The following is a 22406-nucleotide window of genomic DNA, read 5'->3' as shown; positions in this document are numbered from 1 at the left end:
GCCTTGGGTATTCCTGTGAAATTGCAAGCAGATGAATTTATAAATAAAGGTGATCCTCAGAGTTAGCTCAATAGCTGTGAAGTTTTAATACCACAGTAAAATATTTATCTTACTTGTTCTTTCACATAGTGGACAATCAATCCTCGGTACACTGATATCTGTAGAATTAATAAAATATTAAGACCCACTTAGCTACAGATTCACTTATTCAATCAAGTATTGTTTCTGTAAGGTTGTAAGGTAATTTCCCATAGTGGCAACTGATTTCAAAGAACTTTCCCTTCTACTAACAAAAAACAGAAATATTTCACTTACTGTTCAGTACTATGAGCAAAGGATAAATAATTTTTCCTTTTTTCACTAGCAAAATTTTAGTGCTTATGTCAGGGAAGGCTGATAACACTAACCAAAGCAAATAAAATGTGACAAGGTGCTATGAATGCTTCATCCCAAACCTCAGTTCATCCAAAATACAGTCTTGAGATGAAACATCCCTTTTTGTTCTCAGCTCTAAAAGAATACAAACAGTGCAGTGGTTTTGTAATAAGCATTTGTCGTGGGCTAGGTTAAGAATACAAACTTCGGTGTTTCTGAGAGGTGAGAGTACACTGTGTTGCATTATTATAATTATTTGGGTGCCCTCAAATAACTCTGACATTCAATGTGCTTTGAGCACTTCATTCCCTTAGGCTCCTTTGAAAATCCCAGCCATAAGTAATACACTCTCCTTCCCCCTACCAGAGCTACTACTGTTAGTCTGGTAGCGGGGATATCCATGGATATCCATCTCGATAAGTTTTTCTGCCCCATCTGACATAGTACCCGACTGTCTAGCTGTGGATTGGAATCCAGCACAAAGGGAGTTCTTCTTTGGAGAGGACATACCCAAAAAGAGAGAGAATATCTGAATAAGAATTTTTGAGCAACCTTGCGAGACTGAATGGGAAAAGAAACTGAGAAGCTATATCCCCTTATGTGAAATCTTGCAAACTTTTTAATGACTCACCATCACTGTTAATGGTGGAGCATGCATAGTCTCATTGAAATTTAGGGCAGGAAGGGACTTCAAAAGGTCATCTAGTCCATCCATAACTAACTGTGAAATGGGACCCAAGAAATCAGTTGATGTTATCAAAGTTTTCCTTCTATATTTTTTATACCTACAACTAGGTGAAAGGTGATATCACCGTTTAGAGAAATAAAATTGGTTACAAAACCTCAAAGTATGAGGGCTCTTGTTAGCATGTCATCTGACATTTCAATAGCATAAATGGCTGTATTCCAAGAGGCTTATTGTGCTCTTTTTTAAAAATATGGCAATTTTTTTCACTTGATGTCCGTGAATGACCATGTTTCAATGATGCAGAAATGTCATGCTTTTTGATCGATCAAGGAAACATTTTATATAATAGCAATTTGCAGTTGAAATAATATCTTGAGCTTGCTGGAAAGACTCTCTGCATTTAATTTATCCTGAGAAGAGATTATTGCGGATTCTAGAATCTGAAAAACAAGTCAGATACAGTAAATTACAACGTTTGAGTTCTCTCAGCTTATGCGCAGGGTCCTCTTCAATTGTCCCTGAGTGGAGATATTTTCCATAAACCATAACTCTTATTTTCCCTAATCACAAATTGAAGCATAGAACAACTTTGTAATATAAATATTTCCATTTTAAATAATGGATGAAAATATACAGATGAAAACTTATAACTAGACAGCAGCTACAGTGTATCGCTTGTTTGTTCGGGTTCACTCCATTGACTTTTCTCTTCCTTCTGAAGCCTAACATCCAGGAGTTTAGGTCCTAAGCGGATATTAAGTATCTGTACTTAATACACAGGTTTGCTGTAGAAACACTGTTATCAAAACAGACTCTCCATACAAAGGTATACATAATACTAAAGCAAAACAATTCATGGTCAGATTTTCCCTGTGGCTCTGGGTGCATTATGCAAATGTATCAAAGTAAAAAAAACCATAACCCCCGATAGACTAAGTCATCCAAATGGGACTTTTCTTTTCCAGTAAACTGTATAAGGATAACTGTACGCATATCCAAAGAAACAGGATATCATTTTATTGGATGTCTGCAGGTAATCTTATCACACAAGGGAGTGGAAGAATCTGTGGCATGGCACAACACAATACCTTATTCTAAACAATTTAATAGAAGGTTAAACGATATGTAGCATGATAAAAATCAGTAGCCTCCATATTTTAGGCACCACTGATTAATTTAAAATAAAATTTAATAAACTGAAAAAAATAACGTTGTCCATTGGTTAATCTATTGCACCGTCTTTAAATGAAACAGCACTTTGAAACTCACAAATAAAAAAGCAGCACTCTCTTTTAATACCAACACCACTGTAACACATACCTTAGCGTGGCATGCAAATCCATATCTGCAGTCATTTTCTGTATTAACAAATGGAATGATTATTTTCTATTTCAAATATTAGTAGCATAACATGTAAGTGCAGATCATTCTGGCCACAAGTGTGGTAAGCCTTAACAAGTGTGTATTACAAGAGCATAAAATGCATAACATGACACTTACATCCAAAAACCTCTCTTTTTTATACTGTAACAAAGGCCGTCCTACAGGTAGAACTACAAGTTGCTGGACCCAGATCTTCAGTTAGCAGGATTACTGACCTTTCCTGGTTTTATTTAAAAAATAGAAGCAGTCACCATCAAAGCAGAACCATTAACAATCCAGTCAAAAGAATGCCATAGTTCCATTGAAAAAATAATTTGTCCATTTAGTAAACTCCATTACATGGGAAAGTTTTCATTATATAGGCATGTTAGAGTCTTACAGTGGTACTGTAAAGTCTTTCCTGTTGGGTATACATTTGTACAACCGCTATGATATGGTATAATATTATCAATAAAAATTGGTCAAACTGAGCTAAGCTTCACAAGACCACGCACTGAGTCTTCATGCAATGAATCTTGGCTGGCTAGGCTCAGGACGTGCATGGTATGGCTGTGTGTTATAGGGCTCCCTGCTGGCAGCATACCAGGAGGTGATGGAGCTTCCTCAGGAGTGAGAAACTGATGACCTTCATGTTCCTCTTTTAATGGTATCATGTCTGTCAAACCTGTTTCTGATGTGAGATTTGGCATGGAGGACGGTGGTGTCGGCTGCCCTAGGGTTAGCGTGGCACAAGGAGCACCGATAGTGGTCTTTCCTGGTAAAGGTAGCTCTTCACTAGTTATGCTGGGTTCACTCTGTAGTAGTGGTGTGGCAGCAGCCTGTAAAACGAATTTAGTGCTCTGAATGCACTGATCTTGATCACACTGAAGGGGGTCAAAACCCATATAGGGCAAACAAAACAGAAATGGGAGGATGTGGACAGAAGAGGTATGAAAAAAATGGGATGTGAGAAGAAAAAAGAGTCATTAGTATCATTCCATGGTTAGACTGCTGACAAAAAAAGAGCATGCATAACTAAACCAGCTGCATTCTGGGATGAAAGTCAGAGTAGATTATGATAAACTTTACAGTGCATGAGAGTCAGGGACTTCAGTTGACTCTAAAGAGGTACATTCTAAACAACTTTAACTTAGTTGGTTATTATTTATTCTTACTTGAAAATCTTGGAAATGCCTAATGATCAGATTTTGCTTGGTTTGCTGCATATTTGGACAAAAGTGGCAACTCAAATGTCACTGACTCCAAAAAGCATTTCAGCAGGCAGCTGGACAACTTTAACACAGCTCCTTTTACTCTAGGATGGCTAGAAATTCAGAAATTTTTTTAAGACATATCGCAAATATCTTTTTGAGTTTTAGAGCACTAGGTGTATCTCCTTTCTATTTATTTTATCAGGCTTTGTGTAACCTTAGAATTACTGTGCTATAGGAGAGCTTTTTCAGGGCAAACATCCCTTTGAATGCAGCCAGTTTTGTAAAAATTCATCTAGTAATACAGTCTCATTGCCCAAGATTTTGCTTCCCAGGTTGTTTAAGCTGTTAATATTCTTCAGCCAGGAGATGTACAAAACAATTATCAACCTGCAGCTTGGTTGCATGGACTTGATAGAAAAGTTCACTTCCAGGGTTTTTTATGCTGCTTATTCATTTGTTTAATCTTGACAGTGTGGAGGACCAAAACATAGCTGATTAAACATTTGTTTTCTGGCAAACATCCAAGATTTTTTAAACATAATGGACCAAATTCGCTCAACTATAACTCCATTTAAGCCAATAGAATTACACTGGGTATTAATTTGACCTAAAATCATTTACAAGGACAGTATTTGCAAAAATTAGTCAGTCAATCCCCAAGGTGGCTGAGTTGTAAACCACAATACCGTAATATGTCCAACTAACTAAAAATTGCAACACGTTCATGGGCAAACCATTGATTGGCAAAGATATCGTCCCTTCTTCAAAAAATCTATACCAAGGCATCAGTTTTGAGCTAACTGCCCTTTAAGGGACAGGCTAGGAGTAATCAAGGAGGCCGTACCCACCCTAGGGTTGGGCTATCTAAACATGAAGAGGCAGCTGAGAGAGAGAGGGGGGAGTAGAAGCCATATATGCTGTAGTGGGTGGTGATTTCTTTGTCTCCAGGAGACCGGCCTAATCAGACTCACATACTTGGTGTTATGTCTGAGAGCTTTGAACCAGGGTCTGGAGGTGAGGGTCTTATGAACCATTTGTTGTAACTGCTCCTGCCCTTATGCCTTATTAAAGAGAACATGCTATTTTATTAGTGTGTATTGGCTTCTCCTCTGTCTTCCCTGCTGCTCCCAGGCTGTTAAAGCGAACCTACTACTGCCCCAATCAGGGGAAATTAAGGTGGAGCACAGCACCCTACTCACACCCCTGAGTTACATAAGTTTTGCCAACATAGGCTGTCGTGTAGACATATCCTTAATCAATTGCCTGCCACTGCCATGGTCTTTGGCATTGGTGCACCACTCAGATCGCTCACCAAGCAAAATGGCTTCACAGAAGCTACAATAAAATATAGTGCATAATGACCATATAATCCCAATACATAGGGCAAAAATGATAAGAGAGTCTAAATGGCTTAGGAGCCTAACTCCCATTTCCTTTTAGTGGGACTTGGGCATTTTTGAAACTTTTACCCACAATGTAGTTTGTATACTCCTTATGCATTTTGATCTTCCAGAATGATGTATACATTGAGTTTCGAATACATTCTTTTCTTTCATACAATCCTCTTATTCAAGGCCTGGTGGTGAGCACTCAGGCCTGGATCTAGCAAAGCACTGAAACATGTAAGTAGTCCCCATATGACTTCAAAAGCTTAAAACCGAGCACATGCTTCAGTGCTTTGCTGGGCAGGGGCAGAGTGCTCAGCACTTTGCAGGATCAAGTCCTTGACTGGCTATTCATTGTGAAGACCCATTCTTGATTAATAAATGGCTATTTCACTCCATCCCAAGTAATTAACTAAGCTATAGCCCCTGCATCAACCTTATTAGGAATGCCCTACAAAAATGGGGTCAGCATTCTAATCCTTCCAAAGAGACAACAAATTCCGTCTTCTCTGAGAAGTACTAGTCAAAGACTATACTCTTAGGCTTGGTCTACACTAACCCCCCAAATCGAACTAAGGTACGCAACTTCAGCTACGTGAATAACGTAGCTGAAGTTCGAAGTACCTTAGTTCGATCTTACCTCGGTCCACACGCGGCAGGCAGGCTCCCCCGTCGACTCCGCGGTACTCCTCTCGTCTAGCTGGAGTACCGCAGTCGACGGCGAGCACTTCCGGGTTCGACTTATCGCGTCCAGACAAGACGCGATAAGTCGAACACAGAACTTTGATTGCCAGCCGCCGAACTAGCGGCTGGGTATAGACGTACCCTTACATAACAAAGGCTCTAACCACCAGAGCATACTCATAATAAATAATTTTAGCAGCTGATTTATTGCCTTAGTGATGTTTCAGCATTTATCTTCAAAGCAGATAGTTGCCTAATGTGTTCCAGCACCATAAAAGTACACAATTTAAAATAGCATGAAGGCAATTTACTTAGATTTATGTAATGGTCTGTATTAAATCATTTTTATTGAATTCTAATTCATTGTAACTGAACCAACTTCTCAAAGATACCGAGAAAGTAGCTTGATAAAGCTCCATTAAAAAGGAAGCCATACATCTATCAGAGTTTCATGTGTATACAAGAGTATTCTCTTTTTTCTCCACTTCCATGAGTCCTCCCCTTTTCTGAAGGTTGGTACCACATCTGATTTCCTGACCACTACTTTCTGCCTGGTACATCCCCAGCACGCCATCCCTTTTCCAAAATTATTTTCAGTAGTTTGGTAAATTCGTGAGCTAAATCCTTAATACCCTAAGGCCTTGTCTACACTACGAGAGTACTTCGATTTTAGTTAATTCGACTATGTGGAATCGATATTACTAAGTCGAACGTGTGTGTCCACACTAAGGACAGTAATTCGACTTTGTGAGACTTTGTGAGTCCACACTAACGGGGCAAGCGTCGACATTGGAAGCGGTGCACTGTGGGCAGCTATCCCACAGTTCCCGCAGTCCCCCCTGCCCATTGGAATTCTGGGTCGAGCCCCAAATGCCTTCTGGGTAAAAAAATGTGTCGAGGGTGCTTTTGGGCGCCTGTCGTCATCCGTCCGTCACTCAAGCCCTCCCTCCCTCCCTCCCTGAAAGCGCCGGCGGGAAATCAGTTCGCGCGCTTTTCTGATTACTGACAGCGCGGACGCCACAGCAGTGCGAGCATGGATCCCGCTGCGACCATCGCTGCAGTTGTGGCAGTTCTCAATGCCTCGCAGCTTCTCCTCCACCTGTACCAGAGGCAGCTGCAGATCAATCATGAGAGGAGGCTACGGCACTACCGTGACGGCATGAAGTCGGACACTAGCTCCGACCTCTCTGAGAACATGAGACCCCGCGCCCAGGACATCTCGCTGTCACTGGGTCTTGTGGATACTGTTGAACGGCGATTCTGGGCCCGTGAAACCAGCACGGAATGGTGGGACCGCATAGTGCTGCAGGTCTGGGATGAATCCCAGTGGCTGCGCAACTTTCGCATGCGGAAGGGGACTTTCCTCGAACTGTGTGAGTTGCTGTCCCCTGCCCTGAAGCGAAAGGACACCCGGATGCGGGCAGCCCTGACTGTCCAGAAGCGAGTGGCCATAGCCCTCTGGAAGCTCGCAACGCCAGACAGCTACCGGTCCGTCGCTAACCAGTTTGGCGTAGGCAAGTCTACCGTGGGGGTTGCTGTTATGCAAGTAGCCAGGGCAATCGTCAAGCTACTGCTATCTAAGGTAGTGACCCTGGGAAACGTGGAGCTCATCAGAGATGGCTTTGCCGAGATGGGATTCCCAAACTGCGGTGGGGCTATAGATGGGACTCACATCCCTATCCTGGCACCGGACCACCAGGCTAGCCAGTACATCAACCGGAAGGGCTACTTTTCCATGGTGCTGCAAGCACTGGTGGACCATCGGGGACGTTTTACCAATATCTACGTTGGATGGCCTGGCAAGGTTCATGACGCTAGGGTGTTCAGGAACTCTGGTCTGTGTAGACGGCTGCAGGAAGGTATTTACTTCCCGGACCACAAAGTAACTGTTGGGGATGTGGAGATGCCTACAGTCATCCTCGGGGACCCTGCATACCCGCTAATGCCCTGGCTCATGAAGCCCTACACTGGCGCACTGGACTCAGGGAAAGAACTATTCAACTACCGGCTCAGCAAGTGCAGAATGGTGGTGGAGTGTGCTTTTGGCCGTCTCAAGGGCAGATGGAGAAGCCTACTCACTCGCTGTGATCTCAGCGAGACCAATATCCCCATTGTGATAGCTGCTTGCTGTGTGCTCCACAATTTGTGTGAGAGCAAGGGGGAGACCTATATGTCGGGGTGGGAGGTTGAGGCAAATAGCCTGGCTTCTGATTACGTCCAGCCAGACAGCAGGGCGATTAGAAGATCACAGCGGGACGCACTGTGCATCAGGGAGGCTTTGAAAGCCAGGTTCCTGACTGAACAGGGTCTCCAGTGACTTTTTACTTTGTGGACACAGATGCTGAACCTGCCCCCGTTTCTTTACCCAGTTACTGTTGACTATCCTTCCAAGTTACATACCCCCTTCCCCACCTTCCCAACAAATAAAATCTGTTCTGTTCTGTTAATGAACAAGGTTCTCTTTTTTACTGTTTTCGCGGGAATGTTTTAAACCGGGGACGCAGACTGTGGCGGGGGGCGGGCTTACTGTTTTGATGCAAATGATGCTTCTAAAGTCCGGGAATGACAGGCTCCGCAGTGCTGCATTGGTTGTTTCAACGCAGCCTGCCAGCAGTCCTGGGCGGGACTGGATGTATGTGTCGGCCAAGTGACTTTCTGGCAGGGGGCGGAGGGTAACAGATCCCCTGCTGCGTGGCTCTGTGATCCAGGATAAGGACCGCGGCATAGGATCTCTAACTGCCCTCCCCCGACACAAAGTCACAGATCAACCCCCTCGCACCCCAGAACAAGAAAACCGCCTCCCAGACTGACCAGGGTAACTGGTGACTGTGCTGTGTATGTGTCCTGATGCTGTACCTGCCCCCGCCTCTGTAGCCTGCTACAGGTGACTGTCCTGTCCAAGTAACAAACCCCTTCCCCCCCTTCAGACAGAATCACCTCCAAAAGACACTCTCGGAAACAGTACTTAACAGAAACCGATGTTTTATTACGAACCGCACATGAAAAGGGGGGGGGGGGGAGGAAACTTGGACATGGGCTAGTGTGAGATGGGTAGGAAAGGACTTTTCAAACTTTGGAACGAGAGCCTTCCATTGCTGCAGCAGTGTGCAGTGGCCGACTGACAGTTTTAACGGCCCTTGCCGCCCCTCCTTCTTTGTACTTTTGGTGAGGGGGGTGTGGGACTTGGTGGCGGGGGAGGGCGGTTAGAGATAGACAGCAGCAGTGCTCTGTCCTCCTGCCTCCGGTCTTGCAGAACATCCACTAGGCGCCGGAGCGTCTCCGTTTGCTCCCTCATTAGTCCAAGCAGGGTTTGAGTAGCCTGCTGGTCCTCCTGGCGCCACCTCTCCTCCCGTTCCATGACTGCTCTGTGCATTTGTGACAAGTTCTCCCTCCACTGTGTCGTCTGGGCTGCCTGCTCTCGTGAGCACTCCATAAGTTCATAAAACATGTCTTCACAAGTTTTTCTCTTCCTTCTTCTAATCTGCGCTAGCCTCTGGGAGTGTGATGCCAGGCTGGGTTGGGAGACAGTCGCAGATGTGTCTGTTGGAATGGGAAAAAGGGAGTAAATTCCTGAGACAGATAAATGAAGTTGCTAACAAAGAGCATAGTCTTTCTCTGTGAACAACACCATGCACTGCACCTTTCACATGCGCACTCAGGACAAGGTCGAATTTTCGGCCCTCGCCTTATGTGTCTGGGGTCCTGCAGTTGCGATCAGAGAAGCGTTGCAGGACACCTCTACTTCTGCTGCGGGAAAACATGGTAAGCCGTAGACTTGTGGCAGCTTAAACATGTAATAGTAGCACTGGGCTCCTTTCGCACTGAATGCAAGGCCACTCTCTGCTGGCAGCAATCAGGGAAGCATGAGCTCTGCCCCTGTCCCACCACCTCGCGGCTGTCCCCGGGAAAGATCCCTGTATGCTGCCCCTCTGCCGCCTCCACCGCGTGGCTGTAAAGCAGTCCAAATACTAACATTCCCCTCCCTAATTTAAAGCAGGGCGTCATGTGTGACATAACCCTCATGAGGATCTCGGAGACCGAGAGGGGAAGGATGCTGCGTGAATGCATGCAGAGGCCTGGGCCATATGCCGCCATGCTGTGCCGCGCACTGATCCCCGACTACCTCATGGACTCATGGCGTGGGAACGTGTGCTACCACGGGGGACCAAACAAGATTGCCCTGCCGTTGAACCTCGTGCGCATGCTGGAGCGGTACCTCCAGGAGAGCTATGCGGAGCTATCCCAGGAGGACTGTCTGTCCATTCCCGGGCACATTGACCGCCTTTTCCTTTAAGTTGAGCATAACGGACTACAGAGTGGAGGGGCCGTGTTGTGGACTAATCATGAATATCCGGACAGTACTTGATTTTCTATACATAGTTAGTAGAAAAAAGTTTACTAAGCCAACTAAATCATGAACAACAAATTACTGATATAGTTATTATTCCTGTTTTGTTATAAATAAAAGTTTCTATGTTTAACTGAGTGACTGAAAAGCCCATTCTTAACAATATAAATATTCCACTTATGTTAAAATGAAATGTTTAGACGTTTAAAGCACTCACTGCTTGATCCTTCCCCTGATTCGGTGTCCGGGGTAAGGGCTGTGGACGGTTGGTAGGGGATCTCGGTAAGGGTGATGAAGAGCTCCTGGCTGTCGTTGAAATCAGCGGTGCAAGCGCTGTCGACTGCCTCGTCCTCCTCATCTCCTTCCTCATCTTCCCCGTCACCTAACATTTCCGAGGAGGAACCGGCCGTGGACAATATCCCATCCTCGGAGTCCACGGTCACTGGTGGGGTAGTGGTGGCGGCCGCACCTAGGATGGAATGCAGTGCCTCGTAGAAACGTGATGTGTGGGGCTGGGATCCGGAGCGTCGGTTTGCCTCTTTGGTTTTTTGGTAGCCTTGTCTCAGCTCCTTGATTTTCACGCGGCACTGCGTTGCATCCCGGCTGTATCCTCTCTCTGCCATGGCTTTAGAGATCTTCTCATAGATCTTTGCATTCCTTCTTTTGGAGCGCAGCTCTGAAAGCACGGACTCATCGCCCCACACAGCGATGAGATCCAAGACCTCCCGATCAGTCCATGCTGGGGCCCTCTTTCTATTAGATTGCACGGCCAACTCTGCTGGAGAGCTCTGCATCGTTGCTAGTGCTGCTGAGCTCTCCACGCTGTCCAAACAGAAAATGAGATTCAAAGTGGCCAGACAGGAAAAGGAATTCAAATTTTCCCGGGGCTTTTCCTGTGTGGCTGGTCAGAGCATCCGAGCTCAGACTGCTGTCCAGAGCGTCAACAGAGTGGTGCACTGTGGGATAGCTCCCGGAGCTATTACCGTCGATTTCCATCCACACCTAGCCTAATTCGATATTGCCATTTCGAATTTAGCGCTACTCCTCTCGTTTTCGAGGATTACAGAAGTCGAATTTAAAAGAGCTCTATTTCGAACTAAGTAGCTTCCTGGTGTGGACGGGTGCAGGGTTAATTCGATGTAACGGCGCTAAATTCGATATAAGCTCCTAGTGTAGACCAGGCCTAAGAAGCCTGTCATCTGGACCAACTGACTCATAGTTGTTCATATTTCCCTAGTAATTCCTCCCCGGCCTTTTATCAATTGCTATTTCAAGTCCCCCTTTTAAAAATACTCCTTCCCACAGTCCTCCCTTCAGGGGAGCGATCACGACAATTATTGCGGGGGGGAAATGAATCTAATAAGATACATGCTATACTTCACTATTCATTCACACTGCATTTTGTTGCCTCCTTGACTTTGCATACTGTCTAATACCCTAGATTTCAAACTCTTCATGGCAGGCACTATGCCTTTTTACATGGTTTGTAAGTCACCTTGCTCATTGTTGGTGCTATATACAAAAGATTACTAAAGAACAACATATTTCTCACTTCTTACTCTGTGTTAAGATGATTTCATACCAAATGTGTAGTTATGCCAGTTCATATATACAGTACAATAATTATTAAAGATTTATACACCTTCAACTTGTGATAGCAACAAATTACTTGCATGGATCAATTAAAGAAAAGAGAACAGCCGGAACAGATCAGTGACAATCTCTAGTGCTTTTTTGTTGTTCAGGTGCACCGTTTCCTTACACAGCTTCTGTTTAGGTTTCCAATATTCTGCATTTTATGAACAGTGATCAAATATGCAACTTTTTATGTAAAATATAACAGTAAACAGCTTTCCACAATCTTAATTGTGTAAATCTTGTAAATCTTGGGACGTACTAGGTTTTAAATTTGTTTTGAGAATGGATTATAGTGGGATTTATATTATATGAGGCATATGCATGAAATGAATCTCTCAAATCTATGGCATTTTTATGCAAGTATAGCACTCTTCGGTTTGTGATATACTCAAGCTATCAAAAAGGAATTTGTCTACAAAAATAATCTGAAGGTGTTCCCTGATTACATGATATGTTTCCTAGGTTACACAAAATACAGGGGGAAAATGTTAGTAGGAAGTGCCCTCAAAGATATTCCACTGAATTTTTCAATATTAAAATTTTAGATTAAAAAACCCTAAAAAGCCAACAATGGGGTATCAAACTATTTATAGCTCAATTGTTCAAAAAGATTAGAGTTAATCCCCTTGGCTCCTTCTTCCCCTAGATCCTATCATCTGATTTTGTTAGCTATACACAGCTTCCCCCTTTTTACTGGAGCAGCTGACTGAGCCTGAAAAATACTGGATCAAGTGCTTGTAAGTACACAAGTTCGATTGTGTATATTATATAAATATATCTATATCGAAATTTGTCATTTTGATATTTATTTTCACACCAACAGCCACATACCAAATGCAAACTAGACAATGTGAAAAAGCTAATTCTTTACTTTATTTCACAAATAATTGATACAAAGACCTGTATGCACACAGGTTTTCTGAAGAAAATTTGATTTTACCCCATACAATTATTAGAGCTCTTGTTCATATTAATATAGCTCTCACACTCTAACACCACCAGCAGCAATTCTATTAGTTTTAAATGCAAAATTAACTTCATAGCTAAAATTCTCTAACAGCAATGTCTTTAAAAATGTTACAATTCTTGAAGTATTTAAGAAAAGGCTGCACAACAGAGTTCTCTAATGAGCTACAAGTAAAACACAAACATTAATAAATGGTTAAGAGGAGGATTGGTTGAACTGAATGATGGAGTTATGACCTAGTGGGCATAACTGAAACCTGGTGAGATGAAACATGTAACTGGCATGTCAGTTTAGATGTGCACAATCTATATGTGAAAGATGGAGGGATGGAAGGTGGAACTGTATATCAATGGACACAATGCCAGCAAGCTATCTTTTGACAGTGAAGGGTAGGATGATGATACACTTGGTAAGAATGGAAGGAATTGTGTTTGTGCAGTGCCCAGTGCAATGGGGCACCCATCCCAACTGGGGCCTTTAGGTGATATCATAATAGAAATATTTACTACTGATAATAATTATAATGATGGAAGGAATGAAAAGCAAAGGAGAAAGTACAATGCTACAGATCACGTGGAGAATGAGAATTAAAATTTCATGGATCAAACCACGAAGTGCTAAAAAAACATAAGATAAGTCCTTTCACGAATATCCTTACCCAGACATCTGGAGGGTAACAAACAGATGTATATGTATGAAAATGATTCCTAGAATTTGTGGAGGGCAGCTTTATGACTCCAACTGGAGGCTCTACATCTTGCAGAAAGGGAAGAAATGGAGGACTGAGAATAATAAGGGAACTTGGCACCAGTGACTGTAAACTACCAAGGTACTAAGGAACAGATGCCTACAATGCGATAGCACAAATGTTAGATTTTTAAAAAGGAAGTTTTAAGGAAATTAAGAAATGGACCAAGCATGATGTAAAGGGTGGAAATATTAAGATTTACCAGTTGGTAACAAGGTGGAGAATCCTAAGAGACACCATTCTTAACAACAAACTATAATTCCTCTGGGAGGTGGCGGGGGTGGGGGTGGGGAATGCACAGAATGAAAAGTATTAAATGTTGCTTTATAATGGATTGCCAAAAGAACTGAGGGTAAAAATACCCTGTATTAGAAATTAAATAAGAATACAAAGAATCAATTCAGGTTTGTAAAGAAAAGATAAATACAAGAGAAATGCAGATTGACTTATGGTAGGCACAAGGAGTAAGGGGAATAAGAGCTTTCACAGATCTATGAGGAGAAAAAAGAACTAAATAGAAAGTAGGAATAAATGAGAAGAGGGTAACAGACGATTCCATAATGGCTGAGATACTGGAGTCCTTGCTAAAAAAGACCAAACAAACAAACAAACAAACAAACAAAAAACCCACAAAAAACTCTTTAAACAAGAGAGAAGGTATTTGGACAATTGTGAAGTAATGAAGACCTTGTAAAAATAGCAATTGATAAAAGGCAGGGGAGGAAATACTTGGGAAATATGAACAACTATGAGTCGGTTGGTCCAGATGACAGGCTTCTTAGGGTATTAAGGATTTAGCTCACGAATTTACCAAACTACTGAAAATTATTTTGGAAAAGGGATGGGGTGCTAGGGATGTACCAGGCAGAGGGCCGTGGTCGGGAAATCAAATGTGGTACCAACCTTCAGAAAAGGAAAGTGTGATCCTGGTAATTACCATTTGGTAAATCTAATTTCAGGTCCTAGTAGAATAATGGAAATATTGAGAGAAAAAACTTTGTAAACGTCTATAAAATAATGGAGTCACCAGTTTGTGAAGAACAAATTACACCAAACAATCTCAGTCTCAGTGCTTTGAGAGAACTGCAAAATCAGTGAACGAAGAGAATGCAGATGTAATGATCAAGATTGAAGTAAATCATTCAATAGACAGCTACACAAAATCTCAATGGTAAAATTATTGCAAATGCCCTTAAATATAAAAACAATGGCACAGATTGTAAGCAGGATGATGGATCATAAATAAGGATAGTGATAAAAGGTACTGTATTGTATTGGAAGGAGGAGTGTAATGGGTTGCCATTGAGATTGGTCTTTGAGTTAGAGTTAATCTGAAAATCTTCAGTGATGAGATCTTGAAGAGGGCAAACACCACATTAAATTCACAAATGATACTGAACTAGAAGATGCTGTGAGAAATGAAGATATAAAACAAAGCAGCCTAGAAAGATTAAAAGACGGGAGCTGGAATTAAAATGCGATTCTGCCTGGAAAGATGCAAGCCAGTGTGGAAAATATTCTGAAACAGTCAATTTTAATTCAACCTGGCAAGAAATAATGAGGGAGACACAGAAGTGATAGTACAGAGAATATTAGATGAGTGATCACTGAATCATGGCAAAAACAGGCCAATGAGATTGTGTTCCATAGATAGAAGCATCACAGTATAGCGCAGCACAGAAAAGTGATAACTGTTCTCTGTATGGTTTGGTGGGACTGCCCCTGGAATTTTACATCCACTTCTGGGAACATGATCAACAACAGGAAGGGGAGACAGACCGGTGAAAAAAATGGAAAGTGGGTAAGAGGGCTTGACTTACGCAGAAAGATTTATGACCTGATTCTACAAAGACTAACTCAAGTGCTTAACTTTACATGCTATGATTGGTCCTACTGAGTTCAGTGGCACTCAGGGTACATAAAGTTAAGCCCACAGGAAGGATTGGGACATAAGAGAGCAAAATGTGCAGCTAAATGTGACTAAAGAGGATCATAAAAAAAAAACCTGCCCATAAATGTTCAAGAACAGAGAAGAATATTTTGGGTCAATGCGTTAATTAGAATTAATGCCCTGAAATTAAGGCAAATTTAGAGTGATATTGGGACAATGAGCTATACTAGATCCAGGTTTCCACCAATTAGTCTCTTAAAAATGGCACTGGTAATTATTGTAGAATAGCACAATGATCTATGGCTGCACGTAAATGGGCTGAGCCCTGACCATGTCCTCAACTGAAGTCACAGATGCAGGGCTAGTGCCCAAACATAACCTCCAGTCCTAGGATAGGATTTTTTTTTTTTTTAAATAAACTAACAACTCCACCACAAACATATGACTTAGCCTAAGCTTCTTCTCTCAGCTTGGTTGTCCCTCCAGGACCATCTGGCCTTAGCTCTGTGGAGAGCAGCTCTCATATTTAGGATATAGCCATGTCTTTGGTGATCTCTCCAAAGGGTATTTCTCTAGATAGTCTTCTCTCTGCTGCATAGCCTTTGCCAGTAAGGATAGCCAAAAATCTGATGCAATGAAATCTGTACCCTTCCAGGCAGACTCTCCATGTACTTCTCCAATATTGTCAAATTCGCTAATTCTATTAATAGCTGTGTCTTGAGCAGGGCTGGATTAACGCTGGGGCTTTCAGGGCTGCAGCACAGGGCCTCAGGCTAAGGGGGGTCCCGCAAAAATAAATCCATAATTATATACAATTCAGTAGTCAGCAACCCGTCAATCGCGATCAACTGGTCGATCCTGGAGCCTCTGCCAGTCGATCGCGATCTCCGGGCCGCTAAAAGTCCAGCAGCGCAGCAGGGCTCAGGCAGGCTGCCTGCATGCCATGGCCCCATGCCACTCCTGGAAGTGGCTGGCTGCTGGCACGTCTCTGCGGCCCCTGGTGGGAGGGGAGGCGGCTCCATGCACTGCCCCCCCCCAGCACCGTCCCCGCAACTCCCATTGGCTAGGAACTAGCCAATGGGGGCTGCGGGGGCGGCGCTTGCTATTATATGCTGCAGATGGCATAGGCCTTCACCACTTGACACACAAAAAAATCTCCACTAGCTGTCAGCAGTGGTAACTATAGTATTAGCAGTTCTCCTACAACAAAAATAAGAACTAGAGGGAAGGTCAGTTACAGATGGAGAAGGTCTCATTCTATCTGCTGTTCAGCGGTACTTACACAACAGTAGAAACATCACAGAAATTCAGGATAAATTGATGCTTCCAGAGTGAGTTCGGGGTCATACCCTACCTACTTAGCAACTGCTGCTAGGTAAGCAAGCTGTCACTGCGTTGTAGCAAAAGCAGCCTGTAAGACAACTGCAAAGATATACTCTAGGAATTATTTTGGGGAAGTCCTATAGCTTGTATTATACAGGAGGTCAGACTAGCTGATCACAGGGTTCCCTTCTGGCCTTGGAATCTATGAAAAAACTGAAGAGTGGATATTTGAGGGTTCTGGGGGAGTTTGTATCTAGGAGAAAGACAGGACTTGGCAGATAGCTGAAGACAGGCTGCTGGAATCCTAACTGGAAATGGAAAGGCTGGTAAGAACTCAGAGCTAGCAGCAAGGCTAACTGAAGGTGACAGGAAGGGAAAAGACTTGTAACGTGGCAGAGCCCAAGGTCCAGGATATGAATAAGGATGATTTTTTAATGCAGCTTAAAGATGGAATGGGACTATCACAGAATCATAGAAATGTTGGACTAGAAGGGACCTCAATAGGTTATCCAGTTCAGTCCCTCACACTGTCAAGTAAGCCAGGCTCACCTGAGGAGGAGCCTGAGGTCACGAGAGGGGTCCATTGGAAAGTACGAGAACATGCAACTGAGAGCATGGAATGTGAGGGAAGGTTGGAAAAGGAGCTGTGAGGAGCAACAAAGATATGCTCTGTCACTAGACTATCAGACTGGCTAAAGAAAGGAAGTTAAGAATCCTCTTCTGAACTATGTTAGGTATAAAAAATGAACAATTTTGGATAGGTAAGAGATATGACCCTGTGCAAAAGATCAGGATACTGAACAGCTCAACAAAACTCAGGGGAGATTTTTGGAGGTTCAAACGTCATGTAGGCACTTAACTCCTACTGGAAGCCAATTAAAGGCAGGCACCTTTCTCCCATTTGTGTGTTTGAAAATCTGCCCATAACATATATGATGTGTGGAGGTGTGGGTCTTTGGCCTATAAGTTCTAGGACTGGAAGGTATAGCATCTTGAGAAACAAGATGTCAGAGACTCTTAAAAATATTTCTATATGTAAACACATGTCCTATTCAATTTTCCAAGTGTCCCCTGTGAAGTCATTTTCAGGCATGAAGGCTGGACAGTTGTCATAAAGGGTTCAAAGTGACTATGCTCTCTTCTGTGGCTTATCTTCATCCAAGGTTTTTCCCACCTCAGGTCCACTGAAATTCATTCCATCACGAGGCAAGTCCTAGAGCATTTGAAAATCTAATTCCAGTACCTAAAGCTATACTACTGTGTGCCTACATACATCACTCTTTATTCAGCAGCATGCACTGGTTTGACTCAATTCCCCCTTTACATTTGATCATCTCAGTACATTTCATGATCAATGTTGCAAGATCTTTCCACTTTTCCAGAGATACAAAAGCTGCAAAGTCAGTCTGTTGACAGGCTATTTGATCAGGAATATCTGGTAGGTGATGAGTATTCTGTTCTTAGAAAACCTGTGTGTCACAGTGACTTCACCAGCTTCACAAATATGACTGTATTAGTGAATTTAATTAGGCACATGCATTGAAGTATATAAACTATAGTATGGGCATATCTATGTTGTAGAGCAGGGGTTCTCAAACTTCACTGCACCACGACCCCCTTCTAACAACAAAAATTACTACATGACTCCAGAAGTGGGCTTCGGCCTGGGCAGTGGGGCTCGGGCTTCAGCTTTGGCCCTGGCTCCCAGAAAGTCTAAGCCAGCCCTAGCGACCCCATTAAAATGGGGATCCAACACAGAGATTGAGAACTGCTGTTGTAGAGAGTTCTAACAGAATTTGATGCTGAAAGCAAAGGCTAAATGCGTAGCTGGACTGGGATGATCAAAGAGATCTGCTGGAAGAGACTCCATATTATGTCTATATAATTGTTCCAAAGTGACAGAATATGACAAAGACCTACTGTGGCTAATTTGTCTCTGTACATAAGAATCCCTGACAGAGTCCAAGGAAGTTTGGCTGAGGGTGTCCTGAAACATTTCAATATATTTCCAGGATTTTACAGTTTGAGGTAATCTTCTTGAGTAGAACTTGCACTGAGATCTAGCATGGCCTGCCCTGTAGGTAGCTGACAAAAAGCTTAAGATAAATGCCGTGATTGTACTTGAAGTCATCAAGGTACTTCTTGTTAAAAATTATAAAAAATAATAAAACTTGTTAAAAAAATAACATTATAAAGAAAACTGACAACCATTCCACTAAATCCTTGCAGCAGTAAATGGAAACAATTCTAAAATCTTATAGCAGAATCTTTATAAAAGTTTCAGTGATAGTAAAGCTCACAAAGTCATGAGAAGTGTATTCTTTCTTCAGTCAAAAATCAAGACTGAAATTATGCTAGAAGGCTGTGGTGAGAATTTATTTCCCTCCCTCCCTTTGAGGAAAGAAAAAGTGCATAGAGTCCATACATTTAATGAATCTTTAACATATCCTCACAATCTACAAACTGGAAGAACAAGAGGTCAGAAGTGGGCATCTTTGCTACTTATTCTCTTCTTCTTGGCACTGATGTGAGTCCTTTGCCATCAAGGGGAATAACAGGAACCATTGGCACATTTTTGGAAGATTAATTAAAGTTCTGAATATGGTATTGAGGTTGCCTGTTGTTCATTAGAAGTTCAAAGTCCCCCTCCTTTTTCTCAAAATGCACCCCCCCATCTTAAACATCTCCTCTTGTTAACCTGTCCTGTATAAATATGTGTCAGTCTAGAAAAATCTGCACTGCACAGGCAAAGGAAGAAAGTATTTGAGAAGAATACGATACCAAATGATACTCTGTTCTGCAAAACTGATGAATCGGGGTACATCCATGACAACCGAATAGTCCAATTCAAAACAAGGCAGGTATCAACAGGATATGTAAAAGTGACACTGTATATTCAGTAGACAATAGATTTCAAAGTGTAGGGGGAAAAAAACATTTTTCTATTGTCCATGAGTAAAAACTATCATTATTGTATAGATATAGATAAAAACCTTGATTTCTTACTGCATAAGCCTATTGCAGTATAGTTAATAATGAACAATTCCACCTATCAGAGTGGCAGCTGTATCCAGTTAGTTTATTACTTGATTAGTTCACATGAAAGCGGAGAAGGGAAACATTCACAGGGATCTTGATGAACAACACTATGGGATGGTTCCTACCATGTTGCTCTGAGACTGTGTTGCCCCATACATTGTAATGCCATTTGATGGTGCTGCTGGCTGTGGTGTATCTGGCTGTATAAATCCTCTTCTGTCAATTAGACTACAGAATAATAATAAAAAAAACACACACAAGATTGTTAGAAAGATTGTTCTGATTAATAATTCTCCACCCCCAATAAAAATAGGTTTCAATATTACATCATCAAATCTTAATGCATCACCACTACCTTCAAATATAACCTGTAATTCAGATCTGAGAAATGTGACTTCACCTCAACTCACCAATAGCAAAAGAAAATTAGTTACCTGCAACTGCTTTTCTACATGGAAAGTGATTATGAGAAGAGGCACATTTCTGGGTTTCTACCTCAGGTGTAAAATTTGGATGCTGACTAGCAAATAAAAAAGAATTTGGAACCCTTGAGGGAGAGACAGATTGAAAGACCCCCATAGTGCACTCTGCATCTGTGTCTCTTCTGAAGTGTCTACATTATCTTCTCTTGCAATTCAGCTTCTGAATTTGTTGCCAAAGGCTGAAACCCAAAATTATGAATCTATTATAATTTACTTAACAAGGAATTATCATGAAAGAAACAGAAGGGAGCACTAGTGTAGAATATTTACCAGTAGTTTTACTAATCTTATGCATCTCTGCCCATACCAGAACCTCCACTATAGCGATCACAGACAGCGCTGAACCCAGGGGAGTAAATAGGAAATATTAAAAGCAGAAGACTAGTGTAGACAAGGCTTACATTCAGATAGGTTTGTGTAGAATTTTAACACACAAAGGTAAAAACAGAGGGAACAGTGTGAGTGAAACACAAAATGAACAGTCTAGTGAAGAACTTGAACAAAGCTGTTTGCTGGAATTCTGAAAGTAGTGTGATCACACTGTGTATTATAGGCTGCACGTTGGTTTTGGCAGCTAATATCTATGTACAAGACTATATACACTTCTAAATAAACTAAACTTACAGCTTGTCTACATTGCCCCACAGTTTGGACTACAGGAGTGTGAACAGCAGCGCGCACCAAAGAGCTGTGCTGCAACTCTGCTGTGTGGATGGTGTGGGCGCAAACTAAAAGGAATACAATGTACAAGCAAAAGAGTAATTACATTATTCTGTTTTCTGAAAACAATTAACTGCTTGGAGTTCCTCACTTCCAACAGATGTAAATGCTGCAATGAAAGATCAAAGAACCACCAAACAAGTTTATTTATGTTTCAGGTGTATGAACCTGTACTTTAACTGTTTTACTAGATCTAATTGCTGACTCAGCCATAAAACAGAGTTAGCAACTTACTTGTATCCGTCATCTAAAAAGATCAGTTTCAATAAATAGTACAACGAAGCCCTGTTTTAGTTGAGCAAACTGAAGTAAGATAACAAAAGTCAAACTTAGATCAGTAAGTCTGTGGTCTCATCCTATACAAAAACATTACTTTTAGTAACTCTTACCTTGGAGAGATGGGCCCGCACAGCGCTGCACAACAATTAGTAAAGATGTTGCCATAACTGTATGGATTGTAATTCTCTTTACCTCTTTTATTTGACCAAGATCCTTTAATCTAAAGAGACATGAATATAAAATATCACATACTATGTCACATACAATTGCTAGGGCAAATTAGGGGTAATCACAGTAACAACAAATATGATAATCATTATTTATGATTTGTGGAAGAAAAGAGGAAAAGAATGTTTAAAAGAACATCTGTACTAACCCCACAGCCCTGAAAGGGCTTTGGGAGAATCTCCATGACACAACCACATAGAGGCTATATCCACTATTTCAATTTCAGAATATGTAGATTGGAGTAATGGCTACTAAGCAAATGGATGGGAGAATGAATTCCATGTCTTCTGTTGTCTATGGAGTTCCCTGAATACAGACTGAATAATTCAGGCTTTTCACGGGAAGGAGGTGAGTTAGTAAGTTCCTTAGTAAGTCTGAGGAAGAGTCCTTGCTATTCTGCCTTGAAAAATAAAGAATAGGCATGCTGCACTGTCGTAATTCCCTGTTATCTGAGAGTTTTCCATGGAAAGTGTTTTATTTAACAACACAGAAGACAATTAGCTCTGTCTATACAGCCAAGGTTGACTCCAATTCAAAAACAGATGAGGACTGCTATTTCATCTCACCTGTCTTATTTAACAAATATGGTGCATATTCTTCAACCTCTGGCTACTTGCCAAGATATTTATTACTGAAGAATGCTCTGCATCTTTATTCTTTGTATTTTGTAAAATACACAATTATAACTTAGCCCTTATGCAATAAGCAAAATATATTTGTTACACAAAAATGCTAGGTTTGGGGTTATCACACAATTATGAAAAAAGCTACAATAAATTAGATAAAAATAAAAAGTAAATTTGGAGTAATTCCTTCAAAAAGCTTATGTCCGTATATTTGGATTAAATGGAAAAACTAAACAATGATCTCTTATACCATCTGTTAGTTAGCTTTAGTCTTCCTTTAGTCTCAATAATTCTTAATAATCTGGTTAGGAGAGACATGAAGTATCTGTCTCCACAGTTAGTTAAATGAACTGTTGTGACACTGGAACCAATGGATCCATCCTCCATGTAGAACGGAGACTGTAAAAGC

The 22406-nt window shown here is 41.9% G+C and overlaps 1 protein-coding gene across 2 annotated transcripts in view; it reads right to left on the bottom strand.

Annotated features, from left to right (window-relative positions):
• Positions 1-2907: 2907 nt before the first annotated feature.
• The window catches only part of ZDHHC14 (zinc finger DHHC-type palmitoyltransferase 14), a 172642-nt gene continuing 153143 nt past the window's right edge, over positions 2908-22406 (bottom strand). Inside the window, exons 7-9 of one of the 2 annotated variants that reach the window (XM_065401329.1) lie at positions 21254-21363; positions 19788-19890; positions 2908-3309 (exon numbers count right to left, since the gene is read on the bottom strand). In XM_065401329.1, the coding sequence (XP_065257401.1) occupies positions 2908-3309; positions 19788-19890; positions 21254-21363 (615 nt within the window). The remainder of the gene's footprint in view (positions 3310-19787; positions 19891-21253; positions 21364-22406) is intronic. The other variant, XM_065401330.1, reaches the window with a different exon arrangement.

The sequence above is a fragment of the Emys orbicularis genome, chromosome 3 (assembly GCF_028017835.1).
Source record: "Emys orbicularis isolate rEmyOrb1 chromosome 3, rEmyOrb1.hap1, whole genome shotgun sequence".
In the NCBI taxonomy this organism is placed as follows: Eukaryota; Metazoa; Chordata; order Testudines; family Emydidae; genus Emys; species Emys orbicularis.
The sequence above is the reverse complement of the archived record's forward strand: the minus strand, read 5'-3'. Positions and strand labels throughout refer to the sequence as shown.